This window comes from Cebus imitator, unplaced genomic scaffold (genome assembly GCF_001604975.1).
Source record: "Cebus imitator isolate Cc_AM_T3 unplaced genomic scaffold, Cebus_imitator-1.0 Scaffold322, whole genome shotgun sequence".
NCBI classification, from domain to species: domain Eukaryota; kingdom Metazoa; phylum Chordata; class Mammalia; order Primates; family Cebidae; genus Cebus; species Cebus imitator.
In genome coordinates this window covers 1,837,367-1,853,818 of record NW_016107637.1, presented here as the reverse complement: position 1 = coordinate 1,853,818, position 16,452 = coordinate 1,837,367, and the positions used below count along the sequence as shown (strand labels likewise).

The 16,452-nt window shown below is 48.3% G+C and overlaps 1 protein-coding gene across 1 annotated transcript in view; it reads right to left on the bottom strand.

The window, feature by feature from the left end:
• Nucleotides 1-6,105: 6,105 nt before the first annotated feature.
• SRL (sarcalumenin) overlaps nucleotides 6,106-16,452 on the bottom strand; it is a 50,089-nt gene continuing 39,742 nt past the window's right edge. Inside the window, exons 6-8 of the mRNA XM_037729911.1 lie at nucleotides 12,630-12,746; nucleotides 9,985-10,218; nucleotides 6,106-7,493 (exon numbers count right to left, since the gene is read on the bottom strand). Coding sequence (XP_037585839.1) covers nucleotides 6,682-7,493; nucleotides 9,985-10,218; nucleotides 12,630-12,746 — 1,163 coding nt within the window. The 3' untranslated portion in view covers nucleotides 6,106-6,681. The remainder of the gene's footprint in view (nucleotides 7,494-9,984; nucleotides 10,219-12,629; nucleotides 12,747-16,452) is intronic.

Sequence of the window (16,452 nt, the reverse complement as noted above, 5' to 3'; positions counted from 1 at the left end):
TAGCTGGGACTACAGGCACACACCACCACACCCAGATAATTTTTGTATTTTTAGTAGAGACGGAGTTCCACCATATTGATCAGGCTGGTCCTGAACTCCTGACCTCAGGTGATCCACCCACCTCAGCCTCCCAAAGTGCTGGGATTACAGGCATGGTAAGCCACCACACCCAGCCAATTTTCTAATGAAAATTAGTTTTAAATGTTTTAATTTGTTTTGTTTTGGTTTGAGACGGAATTTCTGTCACCCAGGCTGGAGTGCAGTGGCATGATCTCAGCTCACTGCAACCTCCAGCTTCCAGGCTTAATCGATTCTCATGCCTCAGAGAAGCTGGAACCCCAGGCATGTACCACCACACCCAGCTAATTTTTGCATTTTTGGTAGAGATGGGGTTTCACCATGTTGGCCAGATTGGTCAGCATTCTTACAGACAACCTCATGTCACATCACACTACTCTTCAGTTTCTATTTGTTTTTTAATTGAGACAGGTTCTTGCTCTGTTGCCCAGGCTGTAGTGCAGTAGTGGAATCATGGTTCACTGCAGCGTCTGCCTCCTGGGCTCAAGCAATCCAACGTGGTGGCACATGCCACCACACCCAGCCAATTTTATTGTTGTAGAAAGGAGGTTTCACTCTTTCCCAGGCTGGTCTTGAACTCCTGTCCTCAAACAATCTTTCCATCTTGACTTCCTGAAGTATTGAGATTACAGGCATGAGCCACCTAGCCCAACCAGTTTCTGTTTTTCTAATGCTTCTTTTTTATTGCCTTTATCTAAAGAAAAATTACCTGAGGTGAGAGGATCACTTGAGCCCAGGAGTTTGAGACTAGCCTGGGCAAAATAACAAGACCCTGTCTCAAAAAAAAAAAAAAAAAAAAAAAATTGTTTTTGAGACAGGGTCTCACCCTGTCACTCAGCCTGGAGTGTAGTGGCACAATCTTGGCTCACTGCAACCTCTGCCTCCTGGGTTCAAGCAATTCCCTCCCTTGGCCTCCCAAAGTAGCTGGGATGACAGGTGCCCTCCACCATGCCTGGCTAATTTTTATATATTTAATAGAGATGGGTTTTCACCATGTTGGCTAGGCTGATCTTGAACTCCTGACCTCAAGTGATAAGGCCCACCTTGGCGTCCCAAAGTGCTGGGATTACAGGCATGAGCCACCACACCCAGCCAAAAAAAAAATTTTTTTTTTTAATTAGCTGGGTGTGGTGATGTGCCCTTGTAGTCCCAGACACTTGGGAAGCTGACCTGAGGCAGAAGGGTCATCGGAGGCCAGGCGTTGGAGGCTTTAGTGAGCTGTGATTGCATCACTGCACACAGACTGGGTGACAAAGGGAGACCCTGTCTCAAAACAAAAAACCACGCAGACACCTTCTGTACTCCCCAAAACCCACTTATTCCCTCTGATAGCACATGGGTGATGAGCTCCTGCGTGTCAGGCACTGTGCTAAGTACTTGGGCACCTGTTTCCCCACATGCATGAACTTTCCTTATTGTATTTTCCACACACCTTACACATATAACCACGTGTAACTCCATGGATTCAGATGATACATCCACTTACCCTTAAAAACACTCCATTCATGCCCCTCACTTAATTTGACTGTTTATCCTGGTCCCTGACTGTGCTTTCTCCATTTTCTGTTTATCATGTTAATGGAAGAAAACGTGAAGATGATGAGGATTGTGAAATAGCATAATTTTGAGGCAGATTCTGGCATATTACTATTACTTATGTTTATCTTTTTTTTTTTTTTTGAGATGGAATTTCGCTCTTGTTGCCCAGGCTGGAGTGCAATGGTGCAATCTTGGCTCACCATAACGTCCACCACCCAGGTTCAAGTGATTCTCCTGCCTCAGCCTCCCACGTAGCTGGGATTACAAGCATGCGCCACCACATCTGGCTAATTTTGTATTTTTAGTAGAGATGGGGTTTCTCCATGTTGGTCAGGCTGGTCTCGAACTCCCAACCTCAAGTGATCTGCCTGCCTTTGCCTCCCAAAGTGCTGGGATTACAGGTGTCAGCCACGGCCTACTTATATTTATCTTTTAAACAGACTTCCCTCCCTCTTCCAGGGAAGAGCTCTGGATTTCTCCCTGGAACGGGTGGAAGGAGGACACACGGTGGGGTGAGTGAACAGAGTGGCCTTAGTTGGGTCAGGTTGCTTAGTCACTCAAAGACAATGGACTGCAGACTCTCCCTTTCTCCCCAGGGCCCAGCTTTTTCCCTTTCAAAACCTGCTAACTGTGAGATAGCTCTCATCTCTAATCCCAACACTTTGGGAGGCTGAGGCAGGAGGATGGAATGAGACCAGGAGTTTAAGACCAGCCTGGACAACATAGTGAAACTTCATCTCTATCAAAAAAGAAAAAAATTTTTTTAATTAGCCAGACATGGTGACACAGGCCTGTAGTCCCAGCTGCTCGGAAGGCTGAAGCAGGAGGATTGCTTCAGCCCAGGAGGTCAAGGCTGTGGTGAGCTATGATCACACTACTGCACTCCAGGTGACAGAGTGAGACCCTGTGTCAGAAAAAAATTGGGCAGATGTGGTGGCTCACGCCTGTAATCCCAGAACTTTGGGAGGCCGAGGCAGGCCAATCACTTGCCAACATGGTGAAAACCCACGTCTACCAAAAATACAAAAATGAGCTAAGCATGGTGGTGTGTGCTTGTAGTCCCAGCTACTCAGGAGGCTGAAGCAGGAGAATCTCTTGCACCTGGGAAGCAGAGGTTGCAGTCAGCTTAGATGGCAGCACTGCACACTAGCCTGGGCAACAGTGCGAGACTCTGTGTCAGAGAAAAAAAAAAGCATCAACAACAACAACAACAAAAAACCTGTTCTCAAGCAAGATGTAAAATTTCTTCGAAGACCCCAGAAGTAAAACTTCAAAATTAAAGTACCTCTCCTGTGAAGAGGACACTGGAAACAGGAAAACATGGTGGGAAGGGCTCCGGGAGTCAAGGACATGTTCAGGTTTCTTTAAAGACAGGTCCAGCACACGCCTGTAGTCCCAGCTACTTGGGAGGCTGCGGCAGGAGAATTGCTTGAACCCGGGAGGCGGAAGTTGCAGTGAGCTGAGGTCGTGCTGCTGCACTCCAGCCTGGCGCCTGGTGACGGAGTGAGACTCTCAAAAAAGACAGGTCCAAGTGGGAGGCTCAAGTCCATGCTGCGTGGAGGAGATCACCTGATGAAGCCAAGGGGAGGCAGCAGCCTTACCATTCAGGAAACCTTTGTGCCCTCCACTGGAGCCCTTGGGTATCTGAGGCAGCTGCGCGGATGCTCGGGGGAATGAGGCACTGAGGTGCTGGGGAGAGAGTTCTTTTTTTTTTTTTTTTTTTTTTGGAAGGGACCGCACTTTTTTTCCTGGTTTGTTTTTAATGGCGCAATCTCAGCTCACTGCAATCTCTGCCTCCCGGGTTGAAGTGATTCTCCTGCCTCAGCCTCCCAAGTAGCTGGGACTACAGGCACATACCACCATGCCCGGCTAATTTTTTTGTTTTGTATTTCAGTTTCACCATGTTGGCCAGGAAGGTATCAATCTCCAGACCTTGTGATCCACCTGCCTCGGCCTCCCAAAGTTCTGGGATTATAGGCTTGAGCCTCCGCGCCGGGCCAAGAAAGCGGTTCTTTAAGTTTCAAGGGATACCAGGCAGGCCTGGGCTTCCTGGCCAGCCAAGAGACCAACTCAGCCTCAGCCCTAAAGAAGGTCCTGGGGCATTCAACTAACACAAGGGTGAAATTTCTTAATTTCCAGTCTCTCCCCAAGAAACTTACAGTGAGTTCACTCTACCAGGTAAAAGGAGGATGAACAGATTAACCTGGCTGGAGATCATGAGAAAGCACTCAGTGTTAAAGAGAGGTCGGAACTTTTATTGAGACTGATGAAATCAGAACCGAAAGAACACTGGAAAGGTTCAGCCACTGTCCAGGCACAGATCCTTCCAGACACTCCTCTTCAGGGAATCTCTAGATCCTTACCTTTCCCCCAGTTCCTAACCCCCACCCCAGAGAGTCAGAATTCTGCTCAAAGCCCCCTCCACAGAGCTGGCCAGAAACCAGATACTAAATATCTGTGCTGACTGATGGGCAGGCCTGTGAGCAGCAGAGACAAGAAAGTCTGACAGTGAGAAAGGGAAGAGAAGTCAAAGAGAGAAGGAACACAAAAAGGAAAACAGATGATGGAAGGAAAAGCCCAAGGCAGCAAGAGCATGCTGATAACGTAGCCTCTGAAAATATAAATATTGCATGAATGTATTAGCTTCATCCCAGCCATTTCCCCCAAAGCAGTGGAGACATCAACAGCTATGACAATGCCCACACAGTTGTGCATTTCTTGTGTGTTTTTTCCCCCTGACTGCACAGAAAAACAGATCTGCCAAAGCAGCTCACGGCATGGAGATGCAGGCAGGGGAGAGGTGGGAGGGCCCATCCCCCAAGAGGGCAAATGGTACAGAGATGAGGCAAGGTGTTCTGGGGTTTGCGGAGGGTGGTTAATAAGAAGAAAAGTCCAGGACAGATTCCATCTCATCAGCCCTATCACAGGCTCCGTGGAGGCCCCTTGCAGAACTCACTTTCTTTCCTGGTTGACTCGTTCCTTGGAAACATTGTCCTGGGTGCTCTGGAACCTTGGGTGTTCTTGTGGAAGGTTCCAGGCCCTCCACAAAGCCAAATGCAATGGCCCCTGTGACAGCATGTACCAGAGTGATAACGATTCTGAGAACCAGGAATTCCTAACTCGAGGTTCTCCATGTAGACCTAACCTGACTGCCAACCGGCTTACCCTGCCTGACCTCAGAGTGCCTCTCCCTCTGCCTGCCTTTCCACCCTCCTTCTGGTCCAGGATGACTTCCTGGTGCTGGTGTATCCTGACTCCTGCCTTGCAGGTAAGGCCCCCAGGACAGCTTGTTCCCAAGAGAAGCGGCTGGCTCTGCACAAAGGAGCCCCTCAAGGCAACCGGGGCTGGGTCTCCTGGGCATGTATAGACTGTGCATCATGCACATTTCACCATCCAAAGGCTGCTGCTTCCCTGCGGGCCCTGCGCCTCTGCTCCCCACCAACTTCTGCGGAGCTGTGCATGCTAGCCTTGTAAGACTCTTACAACAAGTTCTCTGCACCCTCGAGTCTATGTGATCTCCCTCGTCTCTCTCAGACAACATACACATATATTTCACACTCACTGGTATTGAAGGCCCTGGCTCTCCTGCAGTGTGTTCAGCGGACATCTGCATCAGGGTCAATGTTAATCCTTGGTTGCCAACAACACAGAGTGGCTGGTGCTGGTTCTGACTCCTTGGAAACTGCTCCAAGTTTTAAGTGCTGATGCATCAGGGAATGGAGAAGAAAGGAAAGGGCAAGCCATGGTGTGGAAACCGCAAAGGAACAACTCTGCTGCTAGGTGTTTCCACAGAGGAGTTGTGGAAACTGCCTCCTCTTAAATTTAGGAGAGACTGACGGCCTAAGGAAAATGAGCAAGGTCTCCACTGTCCTCTCTGAAACCCAATGCCTTTGGGATCTGAGTTTTCCAAGACATGCAATAGACAAAGACACACTGCAAACCAATTAACCCTCTGAGCCCTTCCACGACGTTCACTAAAGTCACTTCCAAGAGGTAAATTACCTGGATACACTGACCACTCCCTCTCTCCTGGGTCCGATAAAGGGATCAAGCTCCCCGAGCCGGCTTTGAGGAACACATCAGAGAATTGGCACTGGGGAAGGCAGATCCTCGTCCTTACCTGGGGATTCCTGTACTTAGTTGTCTCCTGTCCTAAACCACTGTCCCACCTTGAGGAAACCAGGAGCAAGTCTTGGGGATCAGCTCAAAACCCAGGTAAAGGCTGGGTGCGGCAGCTCATACCTGTAATCCCAGCACTTTGGGAGGCCGGGGCAGGTAGATCACTTGAGGTCAGGAGTTCGAGGCCAGCCTGGGCAACATGGTGAAACCCCGTTTCTACTAAAAATGCAAAAATTAGTTGGGCGTGATGGTGCATGCCTGTGATCCCAGCTACTCGGGAGGCTGAGGCAGGAGAATCACTTGAACCTGGAAAGCAGAGGTTACAGTGAACCAAGGTCATACCACTGCACTCCAGCCTGGGCAACAGAGTGAGACTCCATCACAAAAAAAAACAAAAACAAAAACAAAACAAAACAAAAAACCCAGGTATATTCAGACTCAAGAGATTGTTCACTGTTGAAAGTCAACCCAAAGTTAAGAAGCAGCCAAGGGCTGGGGAACAGACACAAGCCTGTGGGTGTGGAAAGAAGCCAGACGGACCTGACAATCTCTAGGACGCAGGCCTTTGCTGTTTTCCCAGCCCCCAGGGGACAAAGGAACTTCAGCTGTTTTTAGCTTATTTGACCCTCACTGATTTCAGAAAAACTAGAATTTAGCTGCTCTCTGTCCTTCCAAGACAAGACCCAGGAAAAGCAGGTGGAGGCTGACTTGCCTCAATCAGGCCTCCTCATTGAAGCAACAAGACAAGCGCACTAGAATTCACAGTTTCCACTCTCCTCCTGAGACCCACGCACCTGCCCCGGCCCCTGGCCTCAATGAACTCCCAAATCTCCACTGTGTAATCATTCCTGCCAGGGTGGCTCAAAGGGTTAATAAACCTCGACTTCTCAGACAGTTAGGACACAAGCTCATTCACCAACAGGAACCCAAGAACCACTACACCACCTAGTGCTTCCTGTAGCGATTTTTGGGGGTTTCGCTACACCCTGTTTTGTCACAGTTGAGAGCACCTGGATTCTTTCCGAGCCCGAGGCTACCCAGGAGGCCCGGAAGCTCCTGAGTGATGGCCCGCTCAATCTTCTCCAGAAAGCAACCTCCCATGTAGGAGCACTGCTGAGAGAGCAGTTTGAAACTGGAAATGGGATTGATGCCAAAGAAGTCCTTGTAGGCCTCACGGTTGGGAAGGTCAAATTTGCTGACATTGGTCTTTGCCAGGATGGTCTTGAAGATGTAGAATTTATCGGGATCTTCCACAATGTCCTTAAAGACCAGTTCTCCATCGCTGAAGAAGGTCATTTTGTCCCTGTAAGTCTGCAGGTAGCGGTCAACCAGGAGGGCGTGGATGCGGACCCGGATAGCGTGCTGGCGGATGAAGGCAATCTTGTTCTCCAATCTGTTCTCGATCACCTGATTCAGGTCTTCCAGGAGGGAGATCTCTTCTTGGAGGAATAGTTCCTGGTGGGTGTCTGGCTTATATGCTTGTGGCCAGAAGGAGCTGACGTAAACCCGTGGGGGCTCTGTGACGTTGATGAGAGGGGCCAAGCTCCAGAAGAGGGCCCCATAAACCCGCATGAGCATTTGGGTGGCCAGATTGTCAGCCTTGTTGAGGATGATCCTTATCTGGGATTCACGCCCCTTCAACTGGCGGAAGAGCATCTCCAGCTCCAGACCCACATCCAGCTTGGTTGGGTCGAAGACAACAAAGATAAGGTCTGCCCTGTCGATGAACCACTGGCACACATCGTTGAAGGGGTAGCCTTTGGAGACAGGAGCGAGAAGTCAAACTGAGAAGGCCTCCCTCAAAGCCCACACGCCTCCTTTCAGAACTAAACTTTTCTGGGGGTTGAAAGAAGGAACAGCACTGGGTTTTCTGGGTTTCTAAGTACTATTAAAAAATCAGTTGCATATCTCCTGCCCCTGCCAACCTTCAACTAAGAACAGCTAATCCTTGTTTTTCTTGTTGATTTGTTTTTTGAGACAGGGTCTCACTCTGTCACCCAGGTCGGAGAGCAGTGGCATGATTATAGCTCACTGTAGCCTCCACCTCCTGGGTTTAAGAACTCTCCCACCTCAGCCTCCCAAAGTGCTGGGATTATAGGCATGAGCCACCACACCCTGCCTGATCATTGTTCTCATCTACTGTGAAATCCAAGTCTCTAAGAAAGCAAAATACCTGTTCAAAATGGAAATTGTCCTACTGTTTAAAAGGATCTGGGGCAAGGGTAAAGATACTGAGGGAGAGAAATAGGGAATTAGAAAAACATGAAAGAGCGAATGCATTATTTAGGGGGAGGAATGTGGACTTGGCATTAAGATGTAGACTAGAATTTGAGCTTTGCCCCTGGCCAGCTGCATATTAAATGCCTCTAAGCTCTACCTTTTTAGTTCCAAAATGACAAGAAAAACATTATTAACGTCTGAGTTGACATAAAGATTACCATATTACTGTAATATAGGAAAGCACCTAAAATTCCAGTCATACAGCTGATGCCCAGTACATTTTAACTCCTTTAGCTTCTTATTTCCTAGTTTTCTTTGCAAATAAGAAAACTGAGGAGATGAGGACCTCCTGTCTAAAACACATTGAAATCTTTTTTTATATTAATGTATAAAATTATCCAATGTGTCATAAGCATACAATTTATTATAATTATTAACATTATTAATATTACCAATACTAATATTACTGCTAATATCATTCATGCAGGATCCATTTATAACCAGAATTGGAGTTGTAACCATGAACTGAGACCCACCGTCTGTCTTCCCACAACTGCCCTGCTCAGGACTCGCTGCAGACAGCCTCGCCTCATGGCAGGACTCAGTGGCCTATTCCATAGCCGCGTGCCTGGTGGGCCTCTGGCTTCTAGTCTTGTGGCCTGGTTGTCAGCCTTGTTCATTAAATCCTTTCAAAATTGTTGTATAACCATCACTGCCATCCCTCTTTAGAACTTTTTCATCTTCCCAAACTGAAACCTCTGTACCCATTAAACTCCCCATCTCCCCTTCCCCGCAACCTCTGGTTACAACCACTCTGGTTTCTGTCTCTCTGCTTTGGCCTACTCTCATGTAAGTGAAGTCAGACAGGCCCTAAGTGGCATTCCCCTGCTACCTGAGGGCAAGTAGGGCTTTGAAGAAGCCTGCTAAAGGCTCATGGGGAAGCATGCCTGGAAAAGCAGAAACCAGGAATAGGAAGAAATGAAGGTCAGGTTCAACCTACAGCAGGCCCAGGAGCCCCAGACCCAATTTAGCCAGAAGTCAAACATACTGGTACTAGGATCCAGTTAGTCCAGGTCCTTGGCTACACAGGAGAGACAGGGCCTCCCAAAGACAACTGAGCCCCAGCTGAACCTCTCAGAGCTTTTCGCAAAGACTAGTCCCCCACTTTGGAAAATATTGGCCGTCTCCAAACCAAATAAGTCCTTGGGGAGGTAGGAGGACTAGGCACTTCAAAACCAGGCAAGACAAGAAGGCGAAGAATGCTTCTTCTGGCTTTGGGCAATGCAGGCCCCGTTTTCTCTCCCCTGCCTGCCTACCACCCACTGTCAAAAGGAGTTTTCTTTCTTCTTTTATTTATTTATTTATTATTATTATTTTTTAATAGAGTCTTGCCGTGTCATTAACGCTGGAGTGAGTAACATGACCGTGGCTCACTGTCACTGCAGCCTTGACCTCCTGGGCTCAAGCAATCCCCCCAACTCAGTCTCCTGAGTAGCTGGGACTATAGGCATGTGCCACCATGACCACCTAATTTTTGTATTTTTTGTAGAGGTGGGGTTTTGCCATGTTGTCCAAGCTGGTCTCGAACACCTGGGCTCAAGTGATCCACCTGCCTTGGCCTCCCACAGTGCTAGGATTACAGGCGTCAGCCACTGTGCCTAACCTTACTTATTTATTTATTTATTTATATGAGATAGGGTCTCACTCTTGCCCAGGCTGGAGTGCAGTGGCACGATTAAGGCTCACTGCAGCCTCAACCTCCTGGGCTCAGGCAATCCTCCCACCTCAGCCTCCCAGGTAGCTAGGACCACAGGCACATGTCACCATACCTGGCTAATTTTTTAAATTTTTTTTGTAGAGATGGGATCTCACTATGTTGTTCAGACTAGTCTCAAACCCCTGGCCTCAAGAGATCCTCCTTTCTTGGCCTCCCAAAGAGTTGGGATCATAAGCATGAGCCATCATGCCTGGCCAAAAATAATTTTTTGAAACAGAGCTCACCCTGTTCAGAAATGAGGGCTAAATTACCTCTTTCTTGCTGTTTGCGGTTCTCGATGATGCCTGGTGTATCCACAAAAGTGACCCTCTCCAAAAGTTTGTGGGGAACCTCAATGCCAATCAGCTTCTCCAGGAAATTCTGGCCAAACTTCTCCAGGGGTGAGAAGGAGCGGGCACTGTCAGCAGCCATGACGATGCCCTCGATGGTTTTCAGCTTCGGCCCATGCATTAGGACCGTGAACTCAGAGGTGGTGGGTTCAGCGCCTGGGCACGCGGGGTGAGAGGACAGGGAATACGGGATCTCTGTGAAACAGACCTACTGAGAAGCATATGCATATGCTGGGTATCACAAGGAGACTTTTGCCACAAGAATAGGATACATTTACTAGGCTATTGGGGCTTTCTTTTAATTGTGGTAAAATAAATGTAACACAAAATTTACTTTTTTTTTTTTCTTGAGGCATAGTGTTGCTCTGTCACCCAGGCTGGATGCAGAGGCACAATCTCAACTCACTGCAGCCCCCATCTCCTGGGTTCAAGCAATTCTGCCTCAGCCTCCCAAGTAGCTGGGATTACAGGCACATGCCACCACACCCAGCTAATTTTTGCATTTTTAGTAGACATGGGGTTTCACTGTGTTGGCCAGGCTGGTCTCAAACTTCTGACCTCAAATGATCTGCTCACCTTGGCCTCCCAAAGTGTTGGGACTATGGGCGTGAGCCACTGCGCCCAGCCTAAATTTGCCATTTTAATCATCTGAAAGCATACAGTTCACGGCATTAAGTACATTCACACTGTTATGCACCACCATCCATCTCCAGAACGTTTTTATCTTCCCAAAATGAAAACTCTGTATCCACTGAACAGTAACTCCCCACTCACTCTTCCCCCAGCCCCTGGTTACAACCACTCTGGTGTCTCTGATTTCGCCTACTTTTACAGAATTGAAATCAGACAGTATATGTTCTCTTGTCTGTCTTCTTTCCTTTAGCGTAACATCTTCATGGTTCATCCATGTAGCAGATATCAGAATGTCATTCCTTTTTAAGGCTGAAGAAGACTTCATTGTCTGTATGAACAGACCACATTTTGCTGATGCCCTCATCCATGGATGAGCACCTGAGTTGTTTCGATGTTTTGGCTATTGTGAATAGTGCTGCTATGGACTTTGGTGCAGCTGCAGTTTTTTGGTTTTCTCTTTTTTTTGAATTTTCTTTTCCTTTTTTTTTTTTTTTTTTTTTTCATTTATTTTATTGCATTTTAGGTTTTGGGGTACATGTGAAGAACATGCAAAATTGTTGCATAGGTACACACGTGGCAGTGTGTTTTGGTTGAGATGGCACCTCGCTCTGTCACCAGGCTGAGTGCAGTGGTGCAATCTCAGCTCACTGCAACCTCCACCTCCTGGGTTCAAGAAATGTGCTGCCTCAGCCTCCTGAGTAGCTGGGATTACAGGAGCCCACCACCACACCCAGGTAATTGTGTGTGTATGTGTTTTTGTTGTTTGTTTGTTTTTTGAGACAGAGTTTTGCTCTTGTTGCCCAGGCTAGAGTGCAATGGCACAATCTCAGCTCACTGCAACCTCTGCCTCTTGGGTTTGAGCAATTCTCCTGCCTCAGCCTCCTGAATAGCTGGGATCACAGGCATGTGCAACCATGCCCAGCTAATTTTTGCATTTTGAGTAGAGACAGGGTTTCTCCATGTTGGTCAGATTGGTCTCCAACTCCTGACCTCACGTGATCCATCCGCCTCGGCCTCCCAAAGTGCTGGGATTACAGGTGTGAGCCACTGCACTCAGCCAATTTTTTGTATTTTTAGTAGAGACAGGGTTTCACCGTGTTGCCCAGGCTGGTCTCGAACTCCTGACGTCAGGTGATCCTCCCGCCTCGGCTTCCCAAAGTGCTGGGATTATAGGAATGAGCCACTGCTCCTGGCCTTTTTCATATTTTCTATTTTAACCCCTGCATGTGGCATAACTGCTCTTATTTATTTATTTATTTTTTATTTTTTGAGACTGAGTCATGCTCTGTCGCCCAGGCCCAAGTGCCATGGCATGATCTCTGCTCACTACAACCTCTGCCTCCTGGGTTCATGCAATCCTCCTGCCTCAGCCTCCCGAGTAGCCTGAGTTACAGGCACACACTACTATGCCCGGCTAATGTTTTGTATTTTTAGTAGATACGGGGTTTTACCATGTTGGCCAGGCTGCTCTTGAACTCGACCTCACGATCTGCCCGCCTTGGCCTCCCAAAGTGCTGGGATTACAGGCATGAGCCACCGTACCCAGCCCTTCTTTTTTTTTTTTTTTTTTNTTTTTTGAGCTGGAGTCTTGCTTTGTCACCCAGGCTGGAGTGCAGTGGCATGATCTCAACTCACTGCAATCTCTGCCTCCCAGGCTCAAGCAGTTCTCATGTCTTAGCCTCCCGAGTAGCTGTGATTACAGGCACCTGTCACCACACCCCACTAATTTTTGTAATTTTTTAGTAGAGTCAGGTTTTTGCCATGTTGGCCAGGCTGGTCTTAAACTGATGGCCTCAAGTGATTCACCTGCCTTGGTCTCCCAAAGTTCTGGGATTACAGGCATGAGCCATCATGCCTGGCCAGTGATTTAACTTTTCATGGTGCTTTTACATATGACATTCAAATCCCAACAATCACACAAGAAAACTGATTACCTGTATAGAGCTGATAGCGAGTATTTTCTAGCCCAAGGAGGTAGTTTATCATGGTAGATTTACCAACACTCCACGGTCCCAGGAACAGCACCATAGGCTTGGAGGTAATCTCTCCATCTGTGGGCAACAGGAATTAGAAATGGAAGGAAACCAACAAAAGTTCACACGAGGGGTATGGCACCGTACTCCAAAGCCTCTGGCTGTCCATCCAACTGAGTTGTGGAATTCTCCGGGGATCAGATGTGTGTAGCCCCCAGTGACACTTCTCTTACTACATAAGTGCGATCACCCAGTAAAAAGACACAGAAGTCACTGTCTGGGCCTTGCCCAGATCCTTGGCACATCAGCCCACACCAGAAGAAGGATCTCAGTGAATTCAACAAACCCTGACTCAGAGCTCACTCTAGGTGAGACCTCCTGGTTAAATCTGGAGGAGAAAAGCTCATAGAAAAAGGAGGACAGAGCTTCCACAGGGAGAGAATCTGGTTGACAGAGGAGGATGGCCATGGACCAGCCTGTATAACCTTGGGTGGCAGACTCAGACCCTGCCTGTCTCCAGCCTTTGCAGCTCTCCTCTCCTCCTACCTGGAGCTCCCAAGACTCCCAGTACAGCCTAATCCTGGGCTCTAGAGACAGTCTCTCTCTCTCTCTCTCTCTCTCTTTCTCCTCTTTTGTTTAGAATCAGGGTCTACGTCGCCCAGGCTGAAATGCAGTAGTACAGTTATGCCCTACTACAATTACCGGGCTCAAGCAATCCTCCCACTTCAGCCTCCCAAGCAGTAGCTAGGACTACAGGCACGTACCACTATGCCCAGCTAAATTTTAAATTTTTTTGTACAGCCGGGGTCTTGCTACATTGCTCAGGCTGGTCTCAAACTAAAGGGCTGAAGCGATCCTTCCCCCTTGGCCTCCCAGAGTGCTGGGATTACAGGTGTGAGCCATCACACTCACCCTCTTCTAGGGCCACTCTCAAACACTAGCCTGTTAAGTCCATGATAAATTTGCCAGTGCCCAAAACCAAACAATGAACTGGCGATTATTGGGTCCTACATCCAACGTCCTTACGAAGGCCATGTTGGGGAGATGACCCCAGAAGGCCACTCCAGGTAGTTCCCTAAGGGGAAAAGTAGAATGCCCTAGTGCTTTCAAATCCAGGGAACAGGGAGGGAAGGGGAGAGGCTTTCAACATGGGATAGAGTCAATCTTATTGCAGATTTTCAGGCCTCAGCTCTTTCAGCTCTTCTCTGGACTACAGCACAGAGGGTTAGCACTGCATAATTCAGCACTGAAGTTCTCCAGATTTGTCTCCCTGAGTCCAGCACATTGCCCTAAGAACACCAGGCCTTCCCCTTTTGTTTCATTTGTTATGATTTCAATTTATGTAATTTCTTGGTTCAAATATCAGGAGTATAAAAACGTAAACAGTGAAAAATCTCCCATCTCCATCCCAATCTGCCTCGGCTCTAATGCCCCTGCATAGGTAACTATTGCTGATTTTTCTTTTAGACATTTTAATGCATATATAAGCAATATTAGTAGCTATCATATTCCCTATCTTTTTTTTTTTTCTGAGACAAGGTCTCACTGTGTCGCCCAGGCCAGATTGCAGTGGTGTGATCACAGTTCATGCAGCCTCGACCTCCCAAGCTCAAGCCATCCTCCCATCTCGGCCTCCTGAGTAGCTGAGACTATAGGCATGTACCACCACACCCAGCTCATTTTTGTATTTTTTTGTAGAGATGGGGTCTTGACATGTTGCCCAGGCTGGTTTCCAACTCCTGGGCTCAAGAATCCACCCACCTCAGTCTCCCAAAGTGCTACTATTACAGGCATGAGCCCAGCACCCAATTTCCCCATCTTTTTTTTGGAATGGAGTCTCATTCTGTTGCCCAGGCTGGAGTGCAGTGGCGCAATCTCAGCTCACTGCAGCCTCTGCCTCCGGGGTTCAAGCCATTCTCCTGCCTCAGCCTCCCAAGAAGCTGGAACTACAGGTGCATGCCACCACGCCTGGCTAATTTTTGTATTTTTAGTAGAGACGGGGTTTCACCATGTTGACCAGGCTAATCTTGAACTCCTGACCTCAAGTGATCCACCTGCCTCGGCCTCCCAAAGTGCTAGGATTACAGGCGTGAGCCACCGAGCCCAGCCCCCATTTTTTTTTTTTTTTTTAAACAGAGAGTGGTACAGTATGCTTCTTCTTCTTCATCTTGCTTTCAGATACTCTGGTCTTCCTTCTCTGAGGATAAAGCTCCATCCTACCTGAGTGGTGTCTTATAAATGTCAGGCACACGTACATTGCCTGAAAGCAACACCATGGCCCTGCTCTATCTGTCCCTGCCTGTGAATACACAGGAGACACATCTCTGTGGATGTCAGGCCCTGGCTGGGGGCCAGGAAGGGAGGCTGAGAGTTGGCAGGAATCCACAGTTACAGCCACAGAGATGTCACAGTTTCTAAACACTGGCCCAGGAGAGCCCTGGATGTTCCCCATTCTCAGAAGCAAGCCACAAACAGGGCCCATGCGGGGCGCTGCGGTTTCGGCTCCTCACAGCAGAGGGCACCGCTGGCCTATGCAGGAGGTGGGAGGGGAGCCTGGGAGAGGTTACAAGGAAGCTGGCCAGAGACTAGAAGTTAAGAGTCAAACCCAGAAGGTGAGCACAGGGGCCAGGAAACGGGCCCTCCCTGCAGAGCACCACGCCCTGGGGATGTGGGAGCTCCTGGCCCCTGCTGCTGTCCACACAAGTTTCCAAGCCTCTGGGTCTTAGGGCCCAGTGAGAAAGAAAAAGCCACTGGGCTTTATCTGTAATCTCACACCAATCTCTGTGCATCCGCTGCAAAGGGGGAGGGGATAACTGGCTCCTAGGCTACAAAAAACTATATAGGTAGCTGTGGGATGGAGTATTCCCTGCTTCCAGCTGTGTAATCCTGGGCAACCCAGCATGTCTCTGGGCCTGAGGTTCTCCTCTGTAGAGCAGGAAGAATACAGACCCTATGATACCCTGGCCATTGACAGCCATCCAGAGCATCAAATGAGATCATACAGAAACAGCAAGATTAACACAGGGAAACATTTGTAATATCATTCACAAAACAGTAAGACACCATGGCTACATTTTTTAAAGATGAGTAACATATTTAAATGGCATTGCTGTTGGGAAACAAGGACTCTCATCTACTGTTACTGTGAGTACAAATTGGTATCACGGAAGGCAATTTAGCAACAACTAGCAAAATGTGTAATTCCAGTGTTCCAATTTATTTATTTACTTATTATATTTGTTTGGAGTGCACTGGTGCAATCTGTTTACTGCAATCTCTGCCTCCCGGGCTCAAATGATCCTCCTGCCTCAGCCTGCTGAGTAGCTGGGACCACAAGCACATGCCACCACACCCAGCTATTTTTTCTGAGACGGGGTCTCACTCTGTCATCCAGGCTAGAGTGCAGTGGCATGATCTCAGCTCACTGCAACCTCCACCTCCCTAGTTCAAGCAATTCTCGGGCCTCAGCCTGCCAGCCTATAGCTGGGATCACAGGCATCTACCACCATGCCCAGCTAATTTTTTTATTTTTAGCAGAGATGGCATTTTACCATGTTGGCCCAGGCTGGTCTCAAACTCCTGACCTCAAGTGATCTGCTTGCCTCGGCCTCCCAAAGTGCTGAGACTAAAGGTGTGAGCCACCGTGCCCAGTCATAGGATTGTTTTTAAAAGTGCTGTGGATGCCGGGCGCGGTGGCTCAAGCCTGTAATCCCAGCACTTTGGGAGGCCGAGGCGGGTGGATCACAAGGTCAAGAGATCGAGACCATCCTGGTCAACATGGTGA